General features: G+C 44.2%; 1 protein-coding gene across 3 annotated transcripts in view; it reads left to right on the top strand.

Moving 5' to 3' along the window:
• BST1 (bone marrow stromal cell antigen 1) overlaps window positions 1-21,871 on the top strand; it is a 31,309-nt gene extending 9,438 nt beyond the window's left edge. The window contains exons 5-9 of one of the 3 annotated variants that reach the window (XM_043572920.1): window positions 2,903-2,979; window positions 3,327-3,419; window positions 6,360-6,446; window positions 10,014-10,073; window positions 20,638-21,871. In XM_043572920.1, the coding sequence (XP_043428855.1) occupies window positions 2,903-2,979; window positions 3,327-3,419; window positions 6,360-6,446; window positions 10,014-10,073; window positions 20,638-20,743 (423 nt within the window). In that variant the 3' untranslated portion in view covers window positions 20,744-21,871. Of the gene's footprint in view, window positions 1-2,902; window positions 2,980-3,326; window positions 3,420-6,359; window positions 6,447-10,013; window positions 10,074-10,151; window positions 10,429-20,637 lie in introns of those variants that run through there. The other 2 variants (XM_043572921.1, XM_043572923.1) reach the window with 2 other exon arrangements.
• Window positions 21,872-22,107: the final 236 nt, after the last annotated feature.

Below are 22,107 nucleotides of genomic sequence, written 5' to 3'. Positions count from 1 at the left end.
TCTTCCACGTTGTGGTTTAGAGCAGGGCAATGGGCCTGCTCCAGGCAAAAGGCACTGTTAATGTCTGCACTCTCCTGCTGCGCCAGCGGGGGCACCCCACTTTTGCTCACTACCCACAGGCTTCGTTTCCAGTGGAGACTCCGCTCAGTGAGCATTGGGCTGCCAGCGCTCACGGAGGCTGTGGGTGCCTCATCGCCTGAATGTGGGGTTGGTTGTCACAGCAACTCAGGGGCAATGTCAACATTCTCGTAAAACAACAACAACAACAAACCATGTACTCTTTGCCGTGCACCGGCCCCACGTCAAAGAGTGTGCTCCAAACCAATCTCCTCTACCCTCTCCAACTCTGGAATGGGAGTCCAAGAATCATACCCACGTTTTAGGAGCCCTTGGAATGAGCTGGGTCGTGTATGCACAAGGAGAGGAGTTTAGCATAACGATGAGGAGAGGGTCTGAATTGTAGCAGAGAAGTATTCATTCAATAGATGTTAATGATTATTATTTAAAAATTTTTTTAATGTTTATTCAGTTTTGACCGAGAGTGAACAGGGAGGAGCAGAGAGAAAGACACAAAGTCTGAGGCAGGCTCCAGGCTCTGAGCTGTCAGCACAGAGCCCCATGTGGGACTCCAACCCATGAACCGTGAGATCATGACCTAAGGCGAAGTCAGTCAGACGCTTAACCGATGGAGCCGTCCAGGTGCCCAATAATTATTATTTTAAATGATTTAATCTTTACAGCAATCCTATGAGGGAGGGATCCTTATGAGGCACAAAGGGATCAGGAAACTTAACCAGGCTTATTACAGAGCTCGTAAGTCGAGGAGTCATGGGCTTACATCCGCTGCGTCATATAGCTTCATTGTATCTGCATGCATTTTTTATTACCTTTTTTTCTTATCAATGTAGTAGCTGCTCAGGATTAAAAAAATGACACATTAGGGCCGCTTGGATGGCTCAGTCGGTTAATTGTCCGACTCTTGGTTTTGGCTCAGGTCGCGATCTCCCAGCTCATGGGTTCAAGTCCCAAGTTGGGCTCTGTGCTGACAGTGCAGAGCCTGCTTGGGATTCTCTCTCTCTGTCTCTGTCTCTCTGTCTCTCACACTCTCTCTTTCAAAAGTAAACAAATAAGCATGTTTTAAAAAAAGAAGAATATCTGGACGTTCTTTCTAGACTTATTCTTAAAAAGTTATTTTTAAAAATGACAAATTATAGAAAATATAGATAAGAAAAAATTCATCGTGTATAAGTAAAGGTGACCCCTTCAGCATAGTGGTCACCAGACTTTGGCATTTGTGGATTTAACCGTGACCATTAGCATTATTTTGAAGCAAGCTAAAACGTACACAGCATGAAGTTCACTGTCGCTTTGCTGCTGCTGGCATTAGGTGTCACTTTGTCAGACAATAAGTCCAGCGTGGATATCTCATTGCCACCTGCCTTTCCGGCCCCCCGCCTCACTAACAGAAACATTTTATCAGGGAAATCGCATGTTCCAGTACGATTCTTTTTCTTTCTTTCTTTCTTTCTTTCTTTCTTTCTTTCTTTCTTTCTTTCTTTCTTTCTTCCTTTCTTTCAAGATTTTATGTTTAAGTCATCTCTGTGCCCAACGTGGGGCTCGAACACACAACCCCAAGACCAACAGTTGTATTCTTTACAGACTGAGCCAGGCAGTAGTATTCTGAACTGGAGATTTGGGAACTTCTCTGGACTTATCCCTTCCTTGGGAATTTTGGGGGCTTGACTAATGTTTCCAGACTTTTGCCCGTTTATTTTGAGCATTGAGGGCTCGTGCTCAGTCTACGTCATCCTGCATTTCGTTTTAAATGTGAGCGCTTCTTACGCTTTTGCAAATCTCGTGTGGACTTTTAGTAACGGTTGGCTAATATTTCAGACATGTGAGTACTTTGGGTTACTTACCATTCCTTTGTTGTTGCCTATTTTAGTTTGCTTACAGACAACACTGCCACACATACCTCTGTGCACAGTGCTTGTGGTGGTCCCTAGGGTTGTGTACAGTTGTTTACAAAATATGTCTGGCTCATCTTCCACACACATGGTTTGCATTTCCCTGCCTGTTCAAGTTACTTGGGTGTGACTTGCGGTGGCCAAAGAGATGTGAGAGGGAGTGTGCGTGGTTTCCGGGCGGGCACCTTTAAGAACTGGTCTGTGATCTGCCACCGTCCCCTTCTCCCTTCCCTGACAATCAGCGACTTTACAGACACGGAGTCTTCATCAGCTTGGGTCCCAGAGCGAGGACTTATGGAGCAAAACCCCAGTCGACCTGTGATAAACGTGTAATGTGAGCACGAAACAACTCTTTCTTGCTTAAAGCCACTGTGATTTTGACGTTGTTTGCAATGGCTGTGTAATTTAGTCTGTTTCAGCTGTTATGATGCTGGAATCACATTATTTCCTCAGTAGATTCCCAGACACGGAATCACCGAGTCTATGAGGTTTTGACATTTCAGAGCAATTTGATTTACAAGATACACTAGTTGTATCCCTACCAGCTATATGGAATATCAAAATTGTTTTGAAATACCAAATTTTAGTAGATCCTTGCTAATACTGAGGATCGTTAGTTTTATTTTTTATCTTTTTACTTTTTTGAACGTTTATTTATTTTTGAGAGAGGGAGAGACAGAGCACGAATGGGGGAGGGCAGAGAGAGAGGGAGACACAGAATCCGAAGCAGGCTCCAGGCTCCGAGCTGTCAGCACAGAGCCCGACAAGGGGCTTGAACCCGTAAACTGCGAGATCATGACCTGAGCTGAAGTTGGACGCCTAACCGACTGAGCCTCCTGGGCTCCCCAAGGATTGTCAGTTTCAAAAACTTGCTCATTTCGTAGCTGAAAAATGACATGTGTTAATTTACTCCAAATAGTTGTTTCTTCTTACAGTATTCGAGGGATAGTACTGGGGTGATCCATGTCATGCTGAACGGTTCAGAGCCCAAAGGAGCCTATCCTGTTAAAGGGTAAGAATACCAGCATCAACAAATACAACGAAGAATGCCAAAATGTTCACTTTGTGTTTTCAAATGGAGGCTTAAGAAAATTGTCTTCATTCCCAGTGTAATGCTTGCTTTTGTAAATTCCAGTAAAGCAAAACAATCGAATGACCTGGAGATCGGGGCCACGTCCACACATTTCTGCCATTAATAGCGGATGAATGCATGAATGAAATAGATCACCTAAAAATAAAAGCTAAAAGTACCCCCCCAAAACACCCCTCAAAACAAAAGTGATGTGTAAATCAACTAACGAAATGGGAAAAGTATCCTATTGCTTTAAGACTTTAAGAAATGCCTTTCCTGTTTCTCAGGTTTTTTGCAGATTTTGAAATCCCCTACCTCCAAAAGGATAAAATCACACGAATTGAGATCTGGGTTATGCATGAAATCGGGAGACCAAAGGTGTAAGTCATGGTGTTTCTGATGATGGTAATTGTGCAAATATGCTTTTCTTGATTTTCATATGATCAAGTCCATTTTACATTTTCATTTTTGGGGACACAACCCTCTTCTCTGTTTCTTTTTAATTAAAAAAAAATTTTTTTTTAATGTTTATTTACTTTTGAGAGAAAGAGAGAGAGAGAGAGACAGGTGTGAGTGGGGGAAGGACAGAGAGAGGGAGACACAGAATCCAAAGCAGGCTCCAGTCTCTGAGCTGTCAGCACAGAGCCCGACATGGGGCTTGAACCCACAGACCACGAGATCATGGACTGAGCTGAAGTCGGATGCTTAACTGACTGAGCCACCCAGGCGCCCCTCTTCTCTGTTTCTAATGTCATGGGTAAAGAAAGACAAAGGCTTGACTTTTTTGGAAATGCCACTAACCAGTCCCGAGTCCAGAGAGAAAACCTCCTTTATTCAGATACTATTCTCAGCTGAGGAAAATTGTCCTTTCTGAGTTACCTGGGTAGCATTGGAGAGTTCCTTATGCATTCGTGTGGGTCAAAGCCAATTTCTCCTCCTGGTTGTTTGAAGGCCCCCACCAGGAGTTCTCACAATGAACCCAAGGAGTATGTAATGAAAACTATTCTCAGAAAAGACCCAGCTCTACAACTGGATCTTAGTTCCCTGGCCAAGGAAATGGTTAAGGTCCATCTTTTCTGGAAAACCACCTGAGTTTATATAAATGCAAGCCTGAACTCATCCTTCTCGTCAGTGAGGGGCATTGCTGGAAAAACTAAAGATAAGAAACATAAACTCAGGGACGTCTGGGTGGCTCAGTCGATTAAGCGTCTGGCTCTTGATTTAGGTTCAGGTGGTGATCTCGTGATTAGTGAGTTCCAGCCCCACATCGGCTGTGTGCTGAGTGCAGAGCCTGCTTGGGATTCTCTCTCTTTCCCTCTCTCTTTGCTGCTCCCCTGCTCTCTTTCTTTCTCTCTCTCTCAAAATAAAAAAAAAACATCAAAAAACAAAAACAAAAACAAAACATAAACCCAGTTGATTCAGAGACAAGCCGATCTGGCAGCCGCAGTGGAATGTCAGAAGCAAGTCGGGGCTTTGTTCTTCAGAGCATTGATGCAAAGCATTGACAACCCCAAGGACTATGTTCTGGGAGAATCTTAGCAACCTCCCCATTTCAGGCCCCTAGGACCCTCTAAGACTCACCATATAATGAGCGATTATTTCTTCCTGTGTCTTAGGCAAGAGATTAGGTTCGCAGATGACTTACTATATAGTTCTACGAGATCTGCATTTCTCTTCCCAGAAGACAAAGTATACTTATGTTGCATAGAAAACAGTGCATGTTATTTGTCTTACTTCTGTGGGAAGTTGCCTCTTGTCGGGAAATTTTGCTTCCTTGTTATTTTAACGTTTCTCTCTGAGAAAGCTTGCCCTTCGAACCTGCCTTTAGTGAGATAAGGAAATTGCAAATGATGACCTGGCCTGAAATAATCCTGTCTTTTCTTTTGCTGACAACTTCCTCGTCACACCCTCCTGCCCACACAAAAGCTTTCCACCTTGTGCAACTCCTCAGGGCGATGTCTGTTTCCTAGAAGGGTCTATTCCTGAATTGTTGAATGAAGCCAATTAGATTTTCAGATTTACTCAGTTGAATGTTTGTTCTTTAACGCTATGGAAGAGCCTTAAAATGCATTCAAAACCTTGGGGCCAGAAAACCTACTTTCAGGAATTTATGCGAAGGAAATAAGTAATTCAAGATGGGTGTGAAAAGGAAGCTTCGACAGGGTTCATTTTATTTTATTTTTTTTTAATTAAAAAAAAAATTTTTTTTTCAACGTTTTTATTTATTTTTGGGACAGAGAGAGACAGAGCATGAACGGGGGAGGGGCAGAGAGAGAGGGAGTCCCAGAATCGGAAACAGGCTCCAGGCTCTGAGCCATCAGCCCAGAGCCCGACGCAGGGCTCGAACTCACGGACCGCGAGATCGTGACCTGGCTGAAGTCGGACGCTTAACTGACTGCGCCACCCAGGCGCCCCTACAGGGTTCATTTTAGTGTGACATCAGCCTTGAGCATCAACAAGAGGGGACTGGTTTTATGAATCATGTCCTGATGATGACGGCGATCATGCTGGAATTAAAGAAGTATATATACACACTTCAACAGACAGGGGCCAAGGCACACTACAAACTGCATTGGACAGCAGAAGGCTATTGTTATACTTAAAAAGTCTCTGGGGCGCCTTGGTGGCTCAGTCCCTTAAGTGTCCAACTTCGGCTCAGGTCACGATCTCATAGTCTGTGGGTTCGAGCCCCACGTTGGGCTCTATGCTGACAGCTCGGAGCCTGGAGCCTGCTTCGGATTCTGTGTCTCCCCTTTTCTCTGCCCTTCCCACGTTCATGCTCTGTCTCTGTTTCTCAATAGTAAATAAACGTTAAAAAAAATTAAAAAAAAAAGTCTCATGGGAATGAATGCATTTCAAAGATTGAGAACGGTATACAACAAAATGTTAACCATAGTTACCTCTAGCGATGTGCGATTGGGGTGATTTTTTTTCCCTATGGGTTTATTTGCATTTTTAATAATTTTTGGTTTGTATGTTCTTGCTTTCATTTAAAACATACTGTATGGGACACAAGTCGCCAGCATTCTGGGGACCTGGGGCTCTGCCCTAAGGTGTGTTGCTGGGGGGAGGGCTGCGGAGTGCCCTGTGACCACCACCATGTGCCAGGGCAGGTCCCCCCACCCCCACCCCCCCTCAGCTGGACCCACCAAGACAGGTTCTCAGCGTTCAGCTTTCTAGGGTGCAGCAGGTTTTCCCATATTCTCTCAGAGTGGAGACTAACCCAGGAAGCACGTAGTCATGGGACATGGTAATTCACCCAGAAACAACTTCCTTCTTCCTCCTTTAATTTATTTATATTCTATGTTTTTGTATTTTAGGGAATCCTGTGGAGAAGGCAGTGTGAAAATCCTGGAAGAGAGACTGGAAAAAATGGGCTTTCAGTACCGCTGTATTAATGATCACCTGTAGGTGGTATATCCTAATCAGTGCACAATTTCCAGGGCGGAGCGGTGATTTTGGAGGGCAAGGGGCCGTTGGAAAGGGTTCTGCTGGGATCAGCGCTGAGGGCCCCTGGACTGTGCCTTCTGGGTTGTCACTGGGCACGAGGGCTGAGGGTGCCTTCTGGCCAGACCTCTGCCTGGGTCCCACCCACTTTTGTCCAGAGTCTTTAAGAAAAGATGCTTCAAGGGGATACCTGGGTGGCCGAGTCAGTTGAGGGTCTGACTCTTGATTTCCGGTCAGGTCGTGATCCTGGGGTCGTGGGATTAATCCCTGTGTTGGGCTTGGGCTCCACGATGAGTGTTGGACCTGCTTAAGGTTCTCTCTCTTCTGCCTGTCTCCAGCATGCGTGCGTGCTCTCTCTCTCTCTCTCTCTCTCAAAAAAAAAAAAAAAAAAAAATGCTTCAAGGACAGACAGTAAAGTCCTGTTTCCTGGCTGCTTGTCCCATTTCCCCTCCCTTGCTTACAGCAATGGTGAGTCGCCTGAGGACAGGCACTGTGGTCCTGGCATTTGTGGATGCCATGAGTCCTTGCCTAAGATAGGTGCTAAGGTGGGTTTGTTTGAGGTACTTACAGATAGACCTTGACAGTGGACCTATAGGAAAATAGTAACAGCTACCATTTACTGAGCACATTGTAGGCTAAGCACTTTATGTATTTACATATTGCCTAAGGGCTTTCCTGATTCTTGGAAGTTTAGATAAACTTGGCTGAAACCCTGATACCTGTTGGAAACCCTCCCCTGGACCGGGAGTTCTTACCTTGCTGCTTCCTGCTTTTCTCTGCCTCACTGCCTAAGTCTGCAGCCCTGCTCGGTTCCTCGGGGCCGAAGTCCAACACTGCAAGGCCTTAGTGGCTTTCCCCCAAATTGGCAAGGGTGGCAATTACATCTGCGGTCTTGGCCAGGCCCCACGACCATCCGTCTGGCTTTACTGTACCATAGCTTCTCCGTGGCTCTGGGGGCTGGGTAATCGTCCCCACTGAGCAGAGCCCACGGGAAATGTGGGCTGCCCTCCGCTTTCCCAGAGAAGGAGCCCCACAGCTTGAAGCTGTCCCAGTGTACTCATCTGTTATTGTTAACGCTCTCAGGAAACTCAAAAGTTAGGTGTTGCCATCTTCTATTAAAACAATGTCCTCTTTTTGGGGAAATATAAACTATGTACGGGAAAATGCACAAGCCCTAAGTACACGGTTGAATGAATTTTCACAAGTTCCACACGCACCTGTCTAGATCGGGAAACAATATAACCAGCACCCCAGAGTCTCCCCACCTGCCCACAATAGTAGCCTCTGTCTAGACTTGTGGTGGATTCGTTTTGTCTGTTGTTAAGCTTTATATAAACACCCGCTTTCCATGGAGGGATAAATTAAGGGTCAGAGAAATTAAATAAGTTTTGCAAGGTCACTACTCTGTGGCAGAGCTGAGTTTTGAACCTAGCATTCTATGGCTTTGAAGTATGCTCTTTTCTTTCTACGAGAGGACTCTTTCTTTCTTTCTTTCATTTTTTAATTTATTATTATTTATTCTTGAGAAAGAGAGTGCAAGCAGGGGAGGGGCAGAGTGAGAGGTAGAATCTCAAGTAAGTGCCACACTATCAGGGCAGAGCCCGACGTGGGGCTTAAGCCCATGAAACTGTGAGATCATGACCTGAGCTGAAATCTAGAGTTGGATGCTTAACCGACTGAGCCACCCAGGAGCCCCTCTACTATAGGACCCTTCCTTTCTTAAAGCACCAGATTTTATTTCATTTATTTTTAATGTTTTTATTCAAATTGCAGTTAACATACCATGTAATCTTAGTTTCAGGTGTACAATATAGTGATTCAACACTTCGATAGAGCACCCAGTGCTCATCACAACAAGAAAGCACCAGATTTTTGTATATTTTTCTTGAAAGGCAGTTTTTGTTTTTTGTTTTTTGTTTTTTTTTACTAAAACTGCTCAATGATGGAGAAAATTGTGCCAAAAAGTTCCACATGTGAGACCACTTTGCTTTGGCCCAGAACTCCCTCGAGGAAGTTGGCTTTGTAAGTCGTCAGGCCACGTATGGTGACCCAGGGCAGAGCCCAAGGTCTCCTTCCCTGCGCACGGCTGTCCTCAGGGACTTAGCCTGCTGTCACTTGCCCTAGTGTTGTCCCCACTGATGCTGGCCTTCCGGTCTCTTCCCTTGCAAGCCTGGGTCAGCTCCCCTTCTCCCACTTCTTTACTGCCCACGGGCTCTTGTGTTAAGGTGGGGTTTTGTTTTGCTCCCAGGGCACAGGGGAGAAGGCTTACTGCAGGAGAGTCACAAAGGGTAACAAACCAAACTCCAACCCAGATGTAACTGAGAACCTGCCCCATAAAATTCAGGTGATGTTGTCCTCTCTCCTGTGGCAGACGGAAGTTCTCCCCAAGATTTCTTGCCAATTCTGGCCACGTCTTCTCTTGTCATAGCCTCTCTTGCCTCCTGGTTGCTTTCTGTGAGCGCTGTCTTGGGCCAGACTCAGTGAAACTCAATGACTTTGGAGTGGGGGGCATGAAGCCACAGCAATAAACTACGGTCATAACAAATAGCTGTGTATCGTAGACTTTACTGGAAAGTAGGCAAGCCTCAGGGAGCAGTAGAGCACACACACATTTCCTGTTTCTCCAAAGTCCCTTCCAGCCACCCGGCCAGGGAGGGAGCCCCTGTTGGCCTGACTCCTACCTAGTGTGCCCTGTGCTCCTGTTACCCGGCTTCTCTCTTCACTACTGCTTTCCCTGCCCTCCTGGGACTCCACATCTCCTCCCTCTACTCACGGAGCCAGTCAGCTTTCTTTGTTGCTGGAGCCTGAGCAAAGGCCATCACCCGTGTGCTTCAAGTCCAACTTTCTGGCCAAAGAACTTATCAAGAGGATTTTCCAGGCAAGACTGTACATGCTTGCTTGGGTGGTTCTGCGCTTGGGCTCTGGGGTGAGCCTGCAGGGTTCGCATTCAGCTCACATTCCGCCCCACAGCCATTAGTGTGTGTTCTTGGGCCAGTTACTCTGATCAGCTTTCTCATCTGTAAACTGGAGATGGTATTAATACCTGCTCTGTTTGGTCTTTGTGAGGATTAAATGGCAAAGTCTATATAGAAAATCTCATCGGGGGTGCCTCGGTGGCTCAGTCGGTGAAGCGTGCGACGTCGGCTCAGGTCATGATCTCGCGGTTCGTGAGTTCGAGCCCCGCGTCGGGCTCTGTGCTGACAGTTCGGGGCCTGGAGCCTGCTTCGGATTCCGTGTCTCCCTGTCACTCTGTTCCTCCCCTGTTCGCACTCTGTGTGTGCTATTTCTCTCCCAGCAATAAATAAAGATTAAAACAATTAAAAACAAACAAAAAAATCCATCATCAAATTTCTTGGTATGTAGTAAGTGCCTAATAAATGCTGGCTAATATTTTTAAAAACAAACAGTTTGTGTTCTTTTAGGTGAGAGACTTTGTATCCCCGGTACTTTCCAGGCATACCGTAAATGTTTGATGAGTGAGAGTCATTTAAATAATCCCTTACATATTATTTCTTTTCATTCTGTAGACCAGTGAAGCTCTTAATGTGCGTGGACCACAGCACTCATCCTGACTGTGCCTTAAACTCGTAAGTAGCTGTCCTGCCCCGACCTCCTTGCCTCCCCAAGATAAGCGGGACTGTTTATAGACCACTGATGAATTGCAGTATGATTTTACACACGCGCCCTAGAACATGTGGCTGCGGAGGGAGTCCTGTGCTTCTGCGCTGAGCGGCTCGGGCTCTCTGAGCGGCTAAGATGGTGCAGGTTTGATGAACACCTGCCCAGGTGAGCTGAAGTCCATACCATCCGTTCTTCCATCTGTTAGGGGAAAAGAGTACTCTGGCTGCTGCACATTGTGCTGTGTGCGTTACATGGAATTTTTTGTCCATTTTGGGGCGCCTGGGTGGCTCGGTCGGTTGAGCGTCCCACTTGGGCTCAGGTCGTGATCTCACGGCCCGTGGGTTCGAGCCCCGCGTCGGGCTCTGTGCTGACAGCTCGGAGCCTGGAGCCGGCTTCGGGTTCTGTGTCTCCCTCTCTCTCTGCCCCTTCCCTGCTCGTGGTCTGTCTGTCTGTCTGTCTCTCAAAGATGAATAAACGTTAAAAAACATTAAAAAAAAAAGAATATCTTGTTCAGTTTCATAACTAGTCCATTAGAAAGAGAGAAACAGACAGGCAGACACAGAAAGAGAGAGAAGGACTGCTCACCATCCCCACAGAGCCCTTGTCTCCTTCATTTAGTAAGAGAACCCTCGCATTTCAGTTGGGCTCAGGGCTGCCGAGAGCAGCGAGCGTGTTTCCTGGCTTCCCTTTGCGCTGCGGTGGGGCGATGGGCGTGACTCCACTTGAAAGGAAGGGACCTGCCTTCCCTGTGTGCGTTCCTGCCGCCCCGTGGATGGACCTGGGCCACGCGGTGGGGACCGTCCTCCGCTGGGCGCTCAGAGCCGCACGATGGGGGAGGCTGGGCGCTCCCGACCGTGGAGCTGCCGTGTCCGCCCCGGACTGTTCCCGGGAGGGAAGTAACGAGCAGACCCACCATGACAGCATGTGACCCTGGAGCTGACCCCTCGGAGGAGGCATGCAGTTTTCTCATCCTCTCATGAAAGAGCAAGAATGTTCTATGATCCTGGGCCCTCAATTGCTTCACGTGGAAAGGACACCCACCGTCCCGTCCACGCCGCTCAAAGACCTTCAAGGTTCCTGTGACCGATCCAGACTTCTAGTCTGGCCTTCCGGGTCCTTCACACTCTTTCTACACACACCACCTCCCAACTTCTCACCGGGAACTTTCCTGCCCACAGACTGCAGACAGTGAGCCTTTGGGCGGCGGTAAGAGCACTGTGCTTGGAGTCCGGTTTTCTCAGGCCCCAAATGAAAAACAGTGGAAACCACCTCGCAGGTTTGTCGTGGAGATTGAAGAAAGCAACGGGTGTATTAGCCCCCCCACCTCCTTTCTAGACAGAACACTGGAAAGATTCTTAAAGAGCCAGGCCTGGGCACAGGGCCCAGGTTCCTCAAGTTCAAGTAGGAAGTGCATCGGTCGAAATTCTTGTCTACGAGCATCACACATCAGCTCCAGGTAGTTCAGCAGAAATGGGATGTATTCAAAGATTTTAAGGCACCGCACAGAATCTTCCTGTGAGAGCCGGGGAAGCGGGACCGGAGGCCAGGCCGAAGTCTGACCCAGAACTGCCGGAGGGGAGCCTGTGTGGGTACACACAGCTCAGAGAGTACCTGTGCTCACACCTGGGTGCTTCTACAATCTCTGCCACTGCAGCCTCAGAGCGCTGGTGCCTTAGGCATCCTCATGGTTAGAACAGTTTACTTGTTAAGCTTATTTATTTTGAGAGAAAGAGAGAGTGTGAGTCGGGGAGGGGCAGAGAGAGAGGGAGAGAGAATCCCAGTGTACTCAGCAGAACCCAGTGTGGGGCTTGATCTCATGAACCATGAGATCACGCCCCGAGCCGAAATCAAGAGTTAGACGCTAGCCAAATGAGCCACCCAGGTGCCCCTAGACTAGACGTTGGGGGGCCCTGCTGTCTCAATCCACTGTGCTCCGATGGGGACAGCTGGTTGGCAGAGTTTGGTCATGTGTCTGTGTGCTAACTGCAGGGCAGGGTGGGAAAGTGAGTATCTGCTTTAAATCCAGCCTCGTGGCTTTAAATCTCACCTATATGCCGGTGCCTCTGGAATGAATGTCTCTAGTCTAGGTCCTGTACGGAACGCCATACTTGCATATTTAACAGTCTACTCAGTGTTTCCACTTGGATGGTCTAATAGGTATTTCAATCTCAACACATCCCAAACCGAACTGAGTTTACCTGCTCCGGTAGGCTGAATCATGGCGCCTAACGATACCCAGTTGTCATCCTTGGAATCTGTGACTGTCACCTTGTATGGCAAAGGGACTTTTCAGATGTGATTACGTTGAGGATCTTGAGATGGGGAGACTATCCTTGGTTATCCAGGTGGACCCTAAATAGAATCACAAGTGTCCTTATGAGGGGGAGGCAGAGGGAGATTCGATGCACAACACAAGCAGGCAGTGTGATCATGGAAGCAGAGATTGGACTGGTGCACCTTATTTATTTATTTATTTATTTATTGAGAGTGCAAGTGAGCAAGGGGCAGAGAGAGAGGAGAGAGAAGCAGGGCTCACCTGAAGCGGGGCTCACCTGAAGCGGGGCAGGGCTCCAGCTCACCCGATGCGGGGCTCGAACTCACAAACCGTGAGATCATGAGCCGAGCTGAAGTCAGATGCTTAACTGACGGAGCCACCCAGGCGCCCCTGGAAGGGTGTACTTTAAAGCAGAAAAGGGCAGGGAAACCGATTCTTCCTTCAGGAGGCTCTCCAGAACGAAGGAGCCCCACTGACACCTTGACTTTAGTGTGGTGAGACTGGTTTCTGACTTCCAGCCTTCAGAACTGTAAGAGAGTAAATGTGCATTGTTTTAAGCCACTGATTGATTTATTGCAGTGGCAACAGGAAACTAAGACACCTCTAAACTTGGTCCACCCAGAGTCTTCCTGGTCTCAATTGATGGCAATGCCCAACTTTCCCCAAATCCCCAAATGCCTGTTCCAGAAATCTTGGAGCCGTCTTTGATTCCTTCCCTTCTCTCATGCTTCACCAGAAAATTCCACTGGCTCAACCTACAGATTGATGGAGTATGCAGTCACCTACCAGAACCAGCCTGTCTAGCAGTCAGCTAGATTACCTAGCGGGCTCTAATGAGCCTTCTTGCTTCCACCTTGTCCCATCCTTCATGGCCTGTTTGAGGCGCAGCTGCCATTTTAATTGTTTATTAGGGAAACTTCCAGAAGTTCACAAAGTATAGAGTGTAGTTCTGTAACTATTCAGTCATGGGACTCGTCGGCTCACAACTCTGCAGTCACTCCCACATCACTCAGAGTAAGAGCCAAACAGCCTGCTCTGGCCCAGTTCTCTCCAGCTTCTTCCTTACTCCCTTCTCCTTTCTGTGCCTCAGAGTGGCCTCCTGGAACATCCCAGGTGCATTCCTGCCCCAGGGCCTTTACCTGCTCTGTTCCCTCTGCCTGGAAGTCCTTCCCCTAGCTGTCAATGGGCTCTCTCACCTGCTGTATTAGCTTGTATCTCACCTCCAGGAAGTTATCCTGACCTCGGTATTTTAAATTACAGCCTGCACCATGGACTGGCTCTGTGAAACCCTCCTGTGGCTCTATTTTTCTTTTTTATGATGTTTATCAGCTTCTGACTTATTTGCTCATTAAGTTTATTCTTTTTTTTTACACACGTTTTTCTTAAAGTTTACTTATTTTGAGAGAGAGAGAGAGAGAGAGAGCAAGAGAGAGCATGTGTGCATGCAAGTGGGGGAGAGGCAGAGAGAGAGAATCCCAGGCAGGCTCCACACTGTCAGTGCAAACTCACAAATGATGAGACCATGACCTGAGCTAAAGTTGGATGCTTAACCGTCTGAGCCACCCAGGTGCTTAAGTTTATTCTTTACTGCCTACCTCCCACCTGTTAGCACATAAGCCCCAGAAGGACAGAGACTTTTACCTGTTTTGTTCACTGATGGATGTTTCCCAAGAGATTAGCATGGAGCCTGCAACCTGGTAGGCACTTAGGAGAGAGAGAGAGGGAGAGAGAAAGAGATTGGGGGGAGAAAGAAAGAAACAAAGAAAGAAAGAAAGAAAGAAAGAAAAAAGAAGAAAGAGGGAGAGAAAGAAAGAAAAGAGAAAGAAAGAAAGAAAGAAAGAAAGAAGAGAAAGGGAGAGACAAAGAGAAAGAAAGAAAAAAGAAAGAAAAGAGAGAGGGAGAAAGAAAAAAAGGGAGAGAGAAAGAAAGAAAGAAAAGAGGGAAAGAAAGAAAAGAGAAAGGAAAAAGGTAGAAAAAGGGAGAGAGAAAGGAAGAAAAGAGAAAAGAAAGAAAGAGGAAGAAAGGAGAGAAGAAAGAAAAGAGAGGAAGGAAAAAGAAGAGAGAAAGAGAGAAAGAAAGAAAAGGAAGAAAAAAAGGAAGAAAGGAAAGGAAGAAAGAAAGAAAGAAAGAAAGAAAGAAAGAAAGAAAGAAAGAAAGGGATTGGTTTCCTCTCTGTGGAAGCACGTGTTTCAGACAATGTCTCAATCTGGCCAGGTAGCCAAAAGGAATGACAGGTGTCCTAGGAAGTTGGAGACATGCCTGGTGGTAGCAAATGTGTAAGTTCCAGATTTCGACTGCAAGAAACAGAAACCGATGGTTCACTTAGGCAGAGAAAAGGGGAATAAGGTTGTGGGAGGATTTCGTGGCCTGGGCAACCCAGTTTGCTGGGGACTTCAAAAGGCCTGGCCGCGTAGGCTCCTTAGTGTTACAGTGTAACTCGGGTCTTTACGGTTTTACTCCCTGTTTCCTTAAGGAGATTATCAACTTTATACAGTTACAGATCATGTAAAGTTTCTTTTTATAAAACCACTGGGCCCTCCACTGCCATCCTGAAAGAGGCAAGTGGTGCCACCCTGGCACCCCGTGCCTCAGTTTACCTCCTCTGCACTTTGTGCATCCTCTGCAGGATGTGCCGGGTGACTGAGGGTGGCTCTCCTTACCTCTCCCAGGCCTTTCTGAGGACTTTGGGTGTGTCGGGCTTCCAGTGCGGCAGTCTGGGGTCATCATCTTGCCTCCTGATCACGTTCCTGGAAGGTGGGCAATTTGATCCCCATCAATGATGCTGAGGGGGCTAAGTGATCTCTTAGAGTCATTCAGGACTGGCTAGAGCCACGCACAGAATGCAAGTTCGTGTGTCAAATCCTTGTTTTTCCCACCAAACCACACTGCCTCAAAATGTCCCTGTGGTTCACATCACAGCAGATAAGGAAGGATTTTTTTAAAAAATGTTTATTTTTAAGAGAGAGAGTGAGGGGGAAGGGGCAGAGAGAGAGACAGGATCCAAAGTGAGCTCTGTGCTGAGAGTGGAGAGCCTGATGTGGGGCTTGAACTCTCAAAAGTATGAGATCATGACCTGAGCCGAAGTCAGACGCTTAACCAACTGAGCCACAGGCACGCCAGGAAGGGGCTTATAGTCCCTGATCTGTTCTTTACTTTGTTTGGGCATTCTTTCAGTGATTGTTGAATAGATTTATTTATGACAGTTCTTTCCCAGTTCCATTGAATGTCAAGAATAAAACCCTCTTGGCACTTGCACCCCCATGTTTATAGCAGCCCTTTCAACAATAGCCAAAGTATGGAAAGAGCCCAAATGTCCATCGGTGTGTGAATGGATAAAGAAGATGTGGTGTATATATATACAATGGGGTATTCCTTGGTAATCAAAAAGAATGAAATCTTGCCATTTGCAACTATGTGGATGAAACTGGAGGGTATTATGCTAAGCGAAATTAGTCAGTCAGAGAAAGACAAATATATGACTTCACTCATATAAGGACTTTAAGGTACAAAACAGATGATCATAAGGGAAGGGAAGCAAAAATAATATAAAAACAGGGAGGGGGACAAAACATAAGAGACACTTAAATATGGAGAACAAACAGAGGGTTACTGGAGGGGGTGTGAAGGGGGAGGGGCTAAATGGGTAAGGGGCACTAAGGAATCTACTCCTGAAAATATTGTTGCACTAGATGCTAACTAACTTGGATGTAAATTAAAAAAATGAATAATAATAATAAAAAAAAACCCAAACCCTCTTTCACTCGTTGCCAGATTTTCCTCCACTCTCATTGCCCCGGAAGGAATTTTACTGATCTCTTTTTTAAACAACTTCACTAAGAATATTGATGGATAATTTGCAAGAGATGATCCCCAAATGGCAAATACGGAGAATGAGTTCCTCCTTGTAGTAATAATGAGATATAATTTTTTAAATGTTTATTTGTTTTGAGAGAGCACAAGTCAGGGAGGGATAGAGGGAGAAGGGCACAGAGGATCCTAAGTGGATTCTGTGCTAAGAGCAGTGAGCCCGATGTGGGGCTCCAACTCACGAACTGAATGGCAAGATTATGACCTGAGCTGAAGTTGGATGCTCAGCCGACTGAGCCACCCAGGTGCCCCAAATGAGATACAGATTTCATGAGGTGCAATTTTCACCACAATGTCTTTGACATACAGCGGAAAAAATATTTTAAAGATGTTATTAAATGCTTGATGCCATTATAAGTTTGTAAATTGCTTTGGGAGAAAAATTTGACAATATGTATCAGGCATTATAAAAATATTCATAATCTTTGACCTTAAGTCAGACCTTAGGGTACTTCTGGTACCCTCTTCTAAAGAAACGATTCAGAATGTGGGCACAACCTCTATGCTCAGAGATGTTCACCAAAGCATTCTTTATAATACTGAATCAGAGGTAGATATCCAATGAGAAGTGAATGGTTACATCAAAGGGTTACATTTACTGGAATAGAATGTAGACATTGTATGTAGTTTATATCTCTGTAAAGCTGGGTGGGGGAAACAGTGATAGGATAATCATACAGCAATATGGAGAAATTCTCATGAACAATTTCTCATGTAAAAATATGTAGAAAACAATCTTGTAGACTCCAGTATTGGCCAAAAATTCAGTACAATGACAATACAGGATTGGTGAGGAAATGAGAAAACAGACATACTTATGTTATTGAAATAAGGACTCCTTGTATCAATCGAGGTCAAGGAGAAACATCAAAAGTCTCATCTTGGTCGGAATTCTCTGTCCAAAATGCATTGTCTCTCTTCCCCCCACATACCCTAGGACACAGAAGTGGGAAATCCAAGCTCAACTTGCTTTGGAATAGTGGAACAAAGGACTTTTAATCTACAAAGGTTTAGAATGGAATATATAGCTGTTAATATAAATCCAACTCATATTATTAATAGTTTTGTGGAAAGTTGGGGCGCCTGGGTGGCTAGGTTGGTTGAACATTCGACTACGGCTCAGGTCATGATCTCATGGTTCATGGGTTTGAGCCCCATGTCAGGGTCTGTGCTGACGGCTCAGAGCCTGGAGCTTGCTTCGGACCTGTCTCCCTCTCTCTTTGCCCCTCCCTTCCTCGAGCTCTTTCTCTCTCCAAGATAAATCAACATTAAAAAAAATAGTTTTGTGGTAAGTTTAGGAAGAACTTGCATTTTTTGGTATTAAATTTGCAGCATTTTAGAGAATTTAGCATATAAAAATAGCCCTGTGATTCCAAATATATATATGTAACTATTAAATAACTGATTGTAGACTTGGGTTTTTAATGTTGAAAGTTATAAGAGATTCTACTAAGTTTTTAGCCAAAATTGGAATGTTTAAGAGAATTAAGATGAAATTTTATAACTTTCTTAGATTTACTAGAATCAAGTGTTTGAGAAGGTGTTACTCATTTAAAGTCACTTGAAGTAATTAAAAAAATGTAACATTTAAAAAAGATAAGTTTAAAATAATTTAGTCTAAAATAACCTGAGTTAAAAATATTCAAGGAAATTTGATTAAGTATGAAATCCCCTTAAAACTTATTGTCAGGGGCACCTGGCTGGCTTAATCTGTAGAGCCTGTGACTTTGGATGTTGGGATAGTGAGTTCGAGCCCCATGTTGGGCACAGAGATCACTTTTTATTTTTTAATTAATTAATTTATTTAAAAAATTTAATGATTTATTTATTTTTGAGAGAGAGAGAGAGAGAGAGAGAGAGAGAGAGAGCATGAGCAAGGGAGGGGCAGAGAGAGAGGGAGACACAGAATCGGAAGCAGGCTCCAGGCTCTGAGCTGTCCACACAGAGCCTGATGCAGGGCTCGAACCCATGCACCATGAGATCGTAACCTGAGCCGAAGTCAGACGCCCAGCTGACTGAGCCACCCAGGCACCCCAAGATTACTTAAAAAAAAGAGTTATTATCAGAGGTCCCTAGGTTTTTTTTGTTTTGTTTTAAAAGTAAGCTTTAGGCCCAATGTGAGGCTTGAACTCATGACCTCGACATCCAGAGTTGTGTACTGAGCCCACCAGGCGCCCCCTGCCTAGGTTTTTAAACAGAAAAATATGACTCGTGAGTCAACTAGAAAAATGTTTGGAGAAATAAGGTGTTTGAATTTATAAGCTTAATAGCTAGAATTAACTTTTAAAACAAAAGTAATTGCAAATAATGTTTTTTCTTTGCATAAAAACTGCCCTCCAGCACAACCTCATGTGGACAGGAAAAGTTTAAGTTGTGACAAATCAGGGCCTAGAACATGAAGCCAGTCGTGAAAAGCAAAGGAAAACTACGTGTTTCTGTGTGTGCGTGATAATGGATGTCAGTGATGAAACGGTCTAAGGAGACGAGCTCCAAATTGCTACCAGTGGTTACTTCTAGAAAAGGCAGTGAGAACTGAAAAAGGGTGGAGACTCTTATGACTATGTTTAGTTCTGTAATACTTTATTTTCCTAAAAGAATAAAAATAAGTATACCCTTGGATTCGTTAATTATTGTAAAGAAAAAATAATAATTTTGACTAAATCAAGTCTGAAACGTTAACTGAATCAGAAGTGCAATTATAGTAAATGTCCAGCAGGAGGAGCCCTAGTACAAACTTGTGTCTGCTTGAGGTTCCTTTATTCCATTTTTATTAATTTGTTTTTTATTTGAGTGTAGTTGACACACAATGTTACATTAGTTTCAGGTGTACAATATAGTGATTAGACAGGCTTATACATTATGCTATGCTCATCCCAAGTATAACTACCATCTGTTAGCATATGACACTATTACAGTATCATTAAATTCTCTATGCTTTTCTTCCTTCCTTCCTTCCTTCTTTTCTTTCTTTCTTCCTTCCTTCCTTCTTTTCTTTCTTTCTTTCTTTCTTTCTTTCTTTCTTTCTTTCTTTCTTTCTTTCTTTCTTTCTTTCTTTCTTTCTTTCTTTCTTTCTTTCTTTCTTTCTTTCTTTGACTTATTCATTCCATAACTGGAAGTCTGTATCTTCCACTCCCCTTCATCCATTTTGCCCATTCTCCCACTCTCCTCCCCTCTGGCAACCATCAGTTTGTTCTCTGTATTTCCAGGTCTGATTCTACTTTTTGTTTGTTTATTCATTTTTTTTTCTTTTAGATTTACATATAACTGAATCATATGGTATTTGTCTTTCATAGTCTGAATTATTTCACTTAGCATAATACCCTCTAGGTCCATCTATGTTGTTGCAAATGCTAAAAATTGCATCCTTTTTTGTGGCTGTGTAATATTCCTGTGTGTGTCTGCATGAGCGTGTGTGTGTGTGTGTGTTTGAATACCACATCTCCCTTATCCATTCATCCATCAATAGGTTGCTTCCATATCTTGCTATTATAAATAATGCTGCAATAAACATTAGTGAATGAGGGGTGACCAGCACTCAGATGGAGTCCCAAACCATGGGATAAATTTCCAAGCCAACATTCGATGGTTTCATGATTTAAAAAGATGTATCTTTGAATTGGCTTTTAAAAATTCAGTAATTTCTGTTTTAAAAAATCCAGTCAGTGGTCAGACTCTATTTGCTATGACAAGTCCATGTTTTGTTTATGTATTTATTTTTGAGAGAGAGAGAGAGAGAGAGAGAGAGCAAGGGAGGGGCAGAAAGAGAGGGATAGAGAATCCCAAGCAGGCTCTGTGTAGAGCTTGACGCAGGGCTCAAACCCACGAACTGTGACATCATGACCTGAGCTGAAGACGGATGCTCAACCAGCTGAGCCACTCAGGAGCCCCGACCAGAGTCCATTTTTTTTGGCCGGGTCCTCTCTTGGTGTCTTTAAGTCAAGATAGGTTTTTCCATGCCAGTTAAACTCTGACAATGTAGTCGATCAGTAGGGAAGTTGGCTAGGTTTATGGTATATCCATACAGTAAGAATTCATCCATGAGGAAGAATGAATTAACTCATACGTACAATATGAAAGTATGTCCAAAATATGATGTTAGGGGAAAAAAATTACAGGTTGCATTTGTACTCAGATGAAAGGGTGTGTGAAGGTGTGTGTGGGAACATGTGTAATGTATGCATACGTGTTACGTTCCTGGGAAGACAGTTCAAACCGCCAGCAATGATTCTCTGTGGAAAGCAAGAATGGGGGAGTCGAAGGCACTTTTACTCGTCACTTGTTAACTTTCTGCACTATTTCAATTTTTTTTGCAGCATGCATGTATATTTTTGACAGTAGGCGTTGCATACCAATACTGAAATTTTCTCTCTTTCCTTTTTAATTTGCAGAGCAGTAACCTCCACTCGAAGAGAAGCCCCACCCCTCTGTGCAGAACATGGTGCCAGCCTCTTCATTCCTTTCTTAGTGGTTCTGGTTTCAGTTATTCAACTGTGACTGGAAGCCCAGCTGTGCTGCCCTACCATCCCCCAGCCCTGAAGCCCGCCCTTGTGCATTCCTCCGTCTTGTTCTGTGCATACCAGGTGGTTCCACTGTCTAAAGAAGCTTCCTTCTGGGAAAAAAATGTTAATGTTTTCAATGATACACAAGCTTGGGATTTCAGAGACAAGAAATTAGTCTAGTTCTCCTTAGCAGGTTAAAATTGCTGCATTAGAATGAAAGCAAGTTATTAGTTTCTTGTGTCATATTGTATAAAGCATTGAGACCCAGACTATTGTTACATAATAAAATATTTTTAGAAAATTCTAGTAGAATTAGATTTTATATTTTTTCTGAATTTTCCTATATCCCCTGTGGGGCACACTGCTTGCTTATTGATAGCTTAAGATATATATACACTCTATAAATGTATATATATTTGACGTGCAAAGATTTATGAATAAAGGTGTTCACTTAATGGTTATGTATAATGGGGGGGAGAAACTCATAATGTCCAATAATGGGGAACTGTTTTCATATGGTTTGGTATATCTGTAGGTTAGAATCGTGTTCAACTGGTAAAAGTCATGTTTACCAATCCAAATGTCCTTCAGCTGGTGAACGGATGGGCTCACTGTGGTACATCTATACAATACTCAGCAACACTCTCTATATAGTCAGAAAGAAAATGTTACATGAGTAACACTCAAATGTGCTAATACAAGAAGCCAGACCAATAGGCGACATACTGTATTATTCTACTTATATGACATTCTGGAACAGGCAACACTGTAGGAATGGAGAATAGATCAGTGGTAGCAAAGGGTTAGGACTAGGGGGAGGGGGTAACTACAAAGGGGTAGTGTGAGGGAATTTTGGGGGAGTGAGAAACTGTTCTGTATCTTGATTGTGGTAGTGAATCTATGTCAACACTTAGAACCGTATATCAAAAAGAGTAAATTTCACTGTGTGTAACTGAAATGTTTTCAAAGAACATTTAATGATATAGAAAAATGTCAACAAGAAGTACAAGAAGTGAGATATAAAACCTTCTAAAATATAATACAAATTTAGCAAATTCTATTATGATATGCATATTGTAAACAAATGAAAGAAAAAGTAATAAACTCAAAGGCAGAGCAATTATCTCTGGGTGGTGGTCTTATTAGTGATTCCTATTTTTGACTTTGGCATTTTCGTGTTTCTCGGATGTTCTCTAATGAGTATGTGTTACTTTTACAATCAGAAAGGGAGAAATCCACACACATATACACACACGCACGTATCATACGTGTGTGGTACTTTGTCTTGACACAAAACATTTCCAGAAGACAAAAATAAAAGCAAAAGCTTGTCACAGACACTTCTCTGTTCTCCTTATT

The sequence above is a fragment of the Prionailurus bengalensis genome, chromosome B1 (assembly GCF_016509475.1).
Source record: "Prionailurus bengalensis isolate Pbe53 chromosome B1, Fcat_Pben_1.1_paternal_pri, whole genome shotgun sequence".
NCBI classification, from domain to species: Eukaryota; Metazoa; Chordata; class Mammalia; order Carnivora; family Felidae; genus Prionailurus; species Prionailurus bengalensis.
This window is presented reverse-complemented; position numbering and strand designations above follow the sequence as displayed.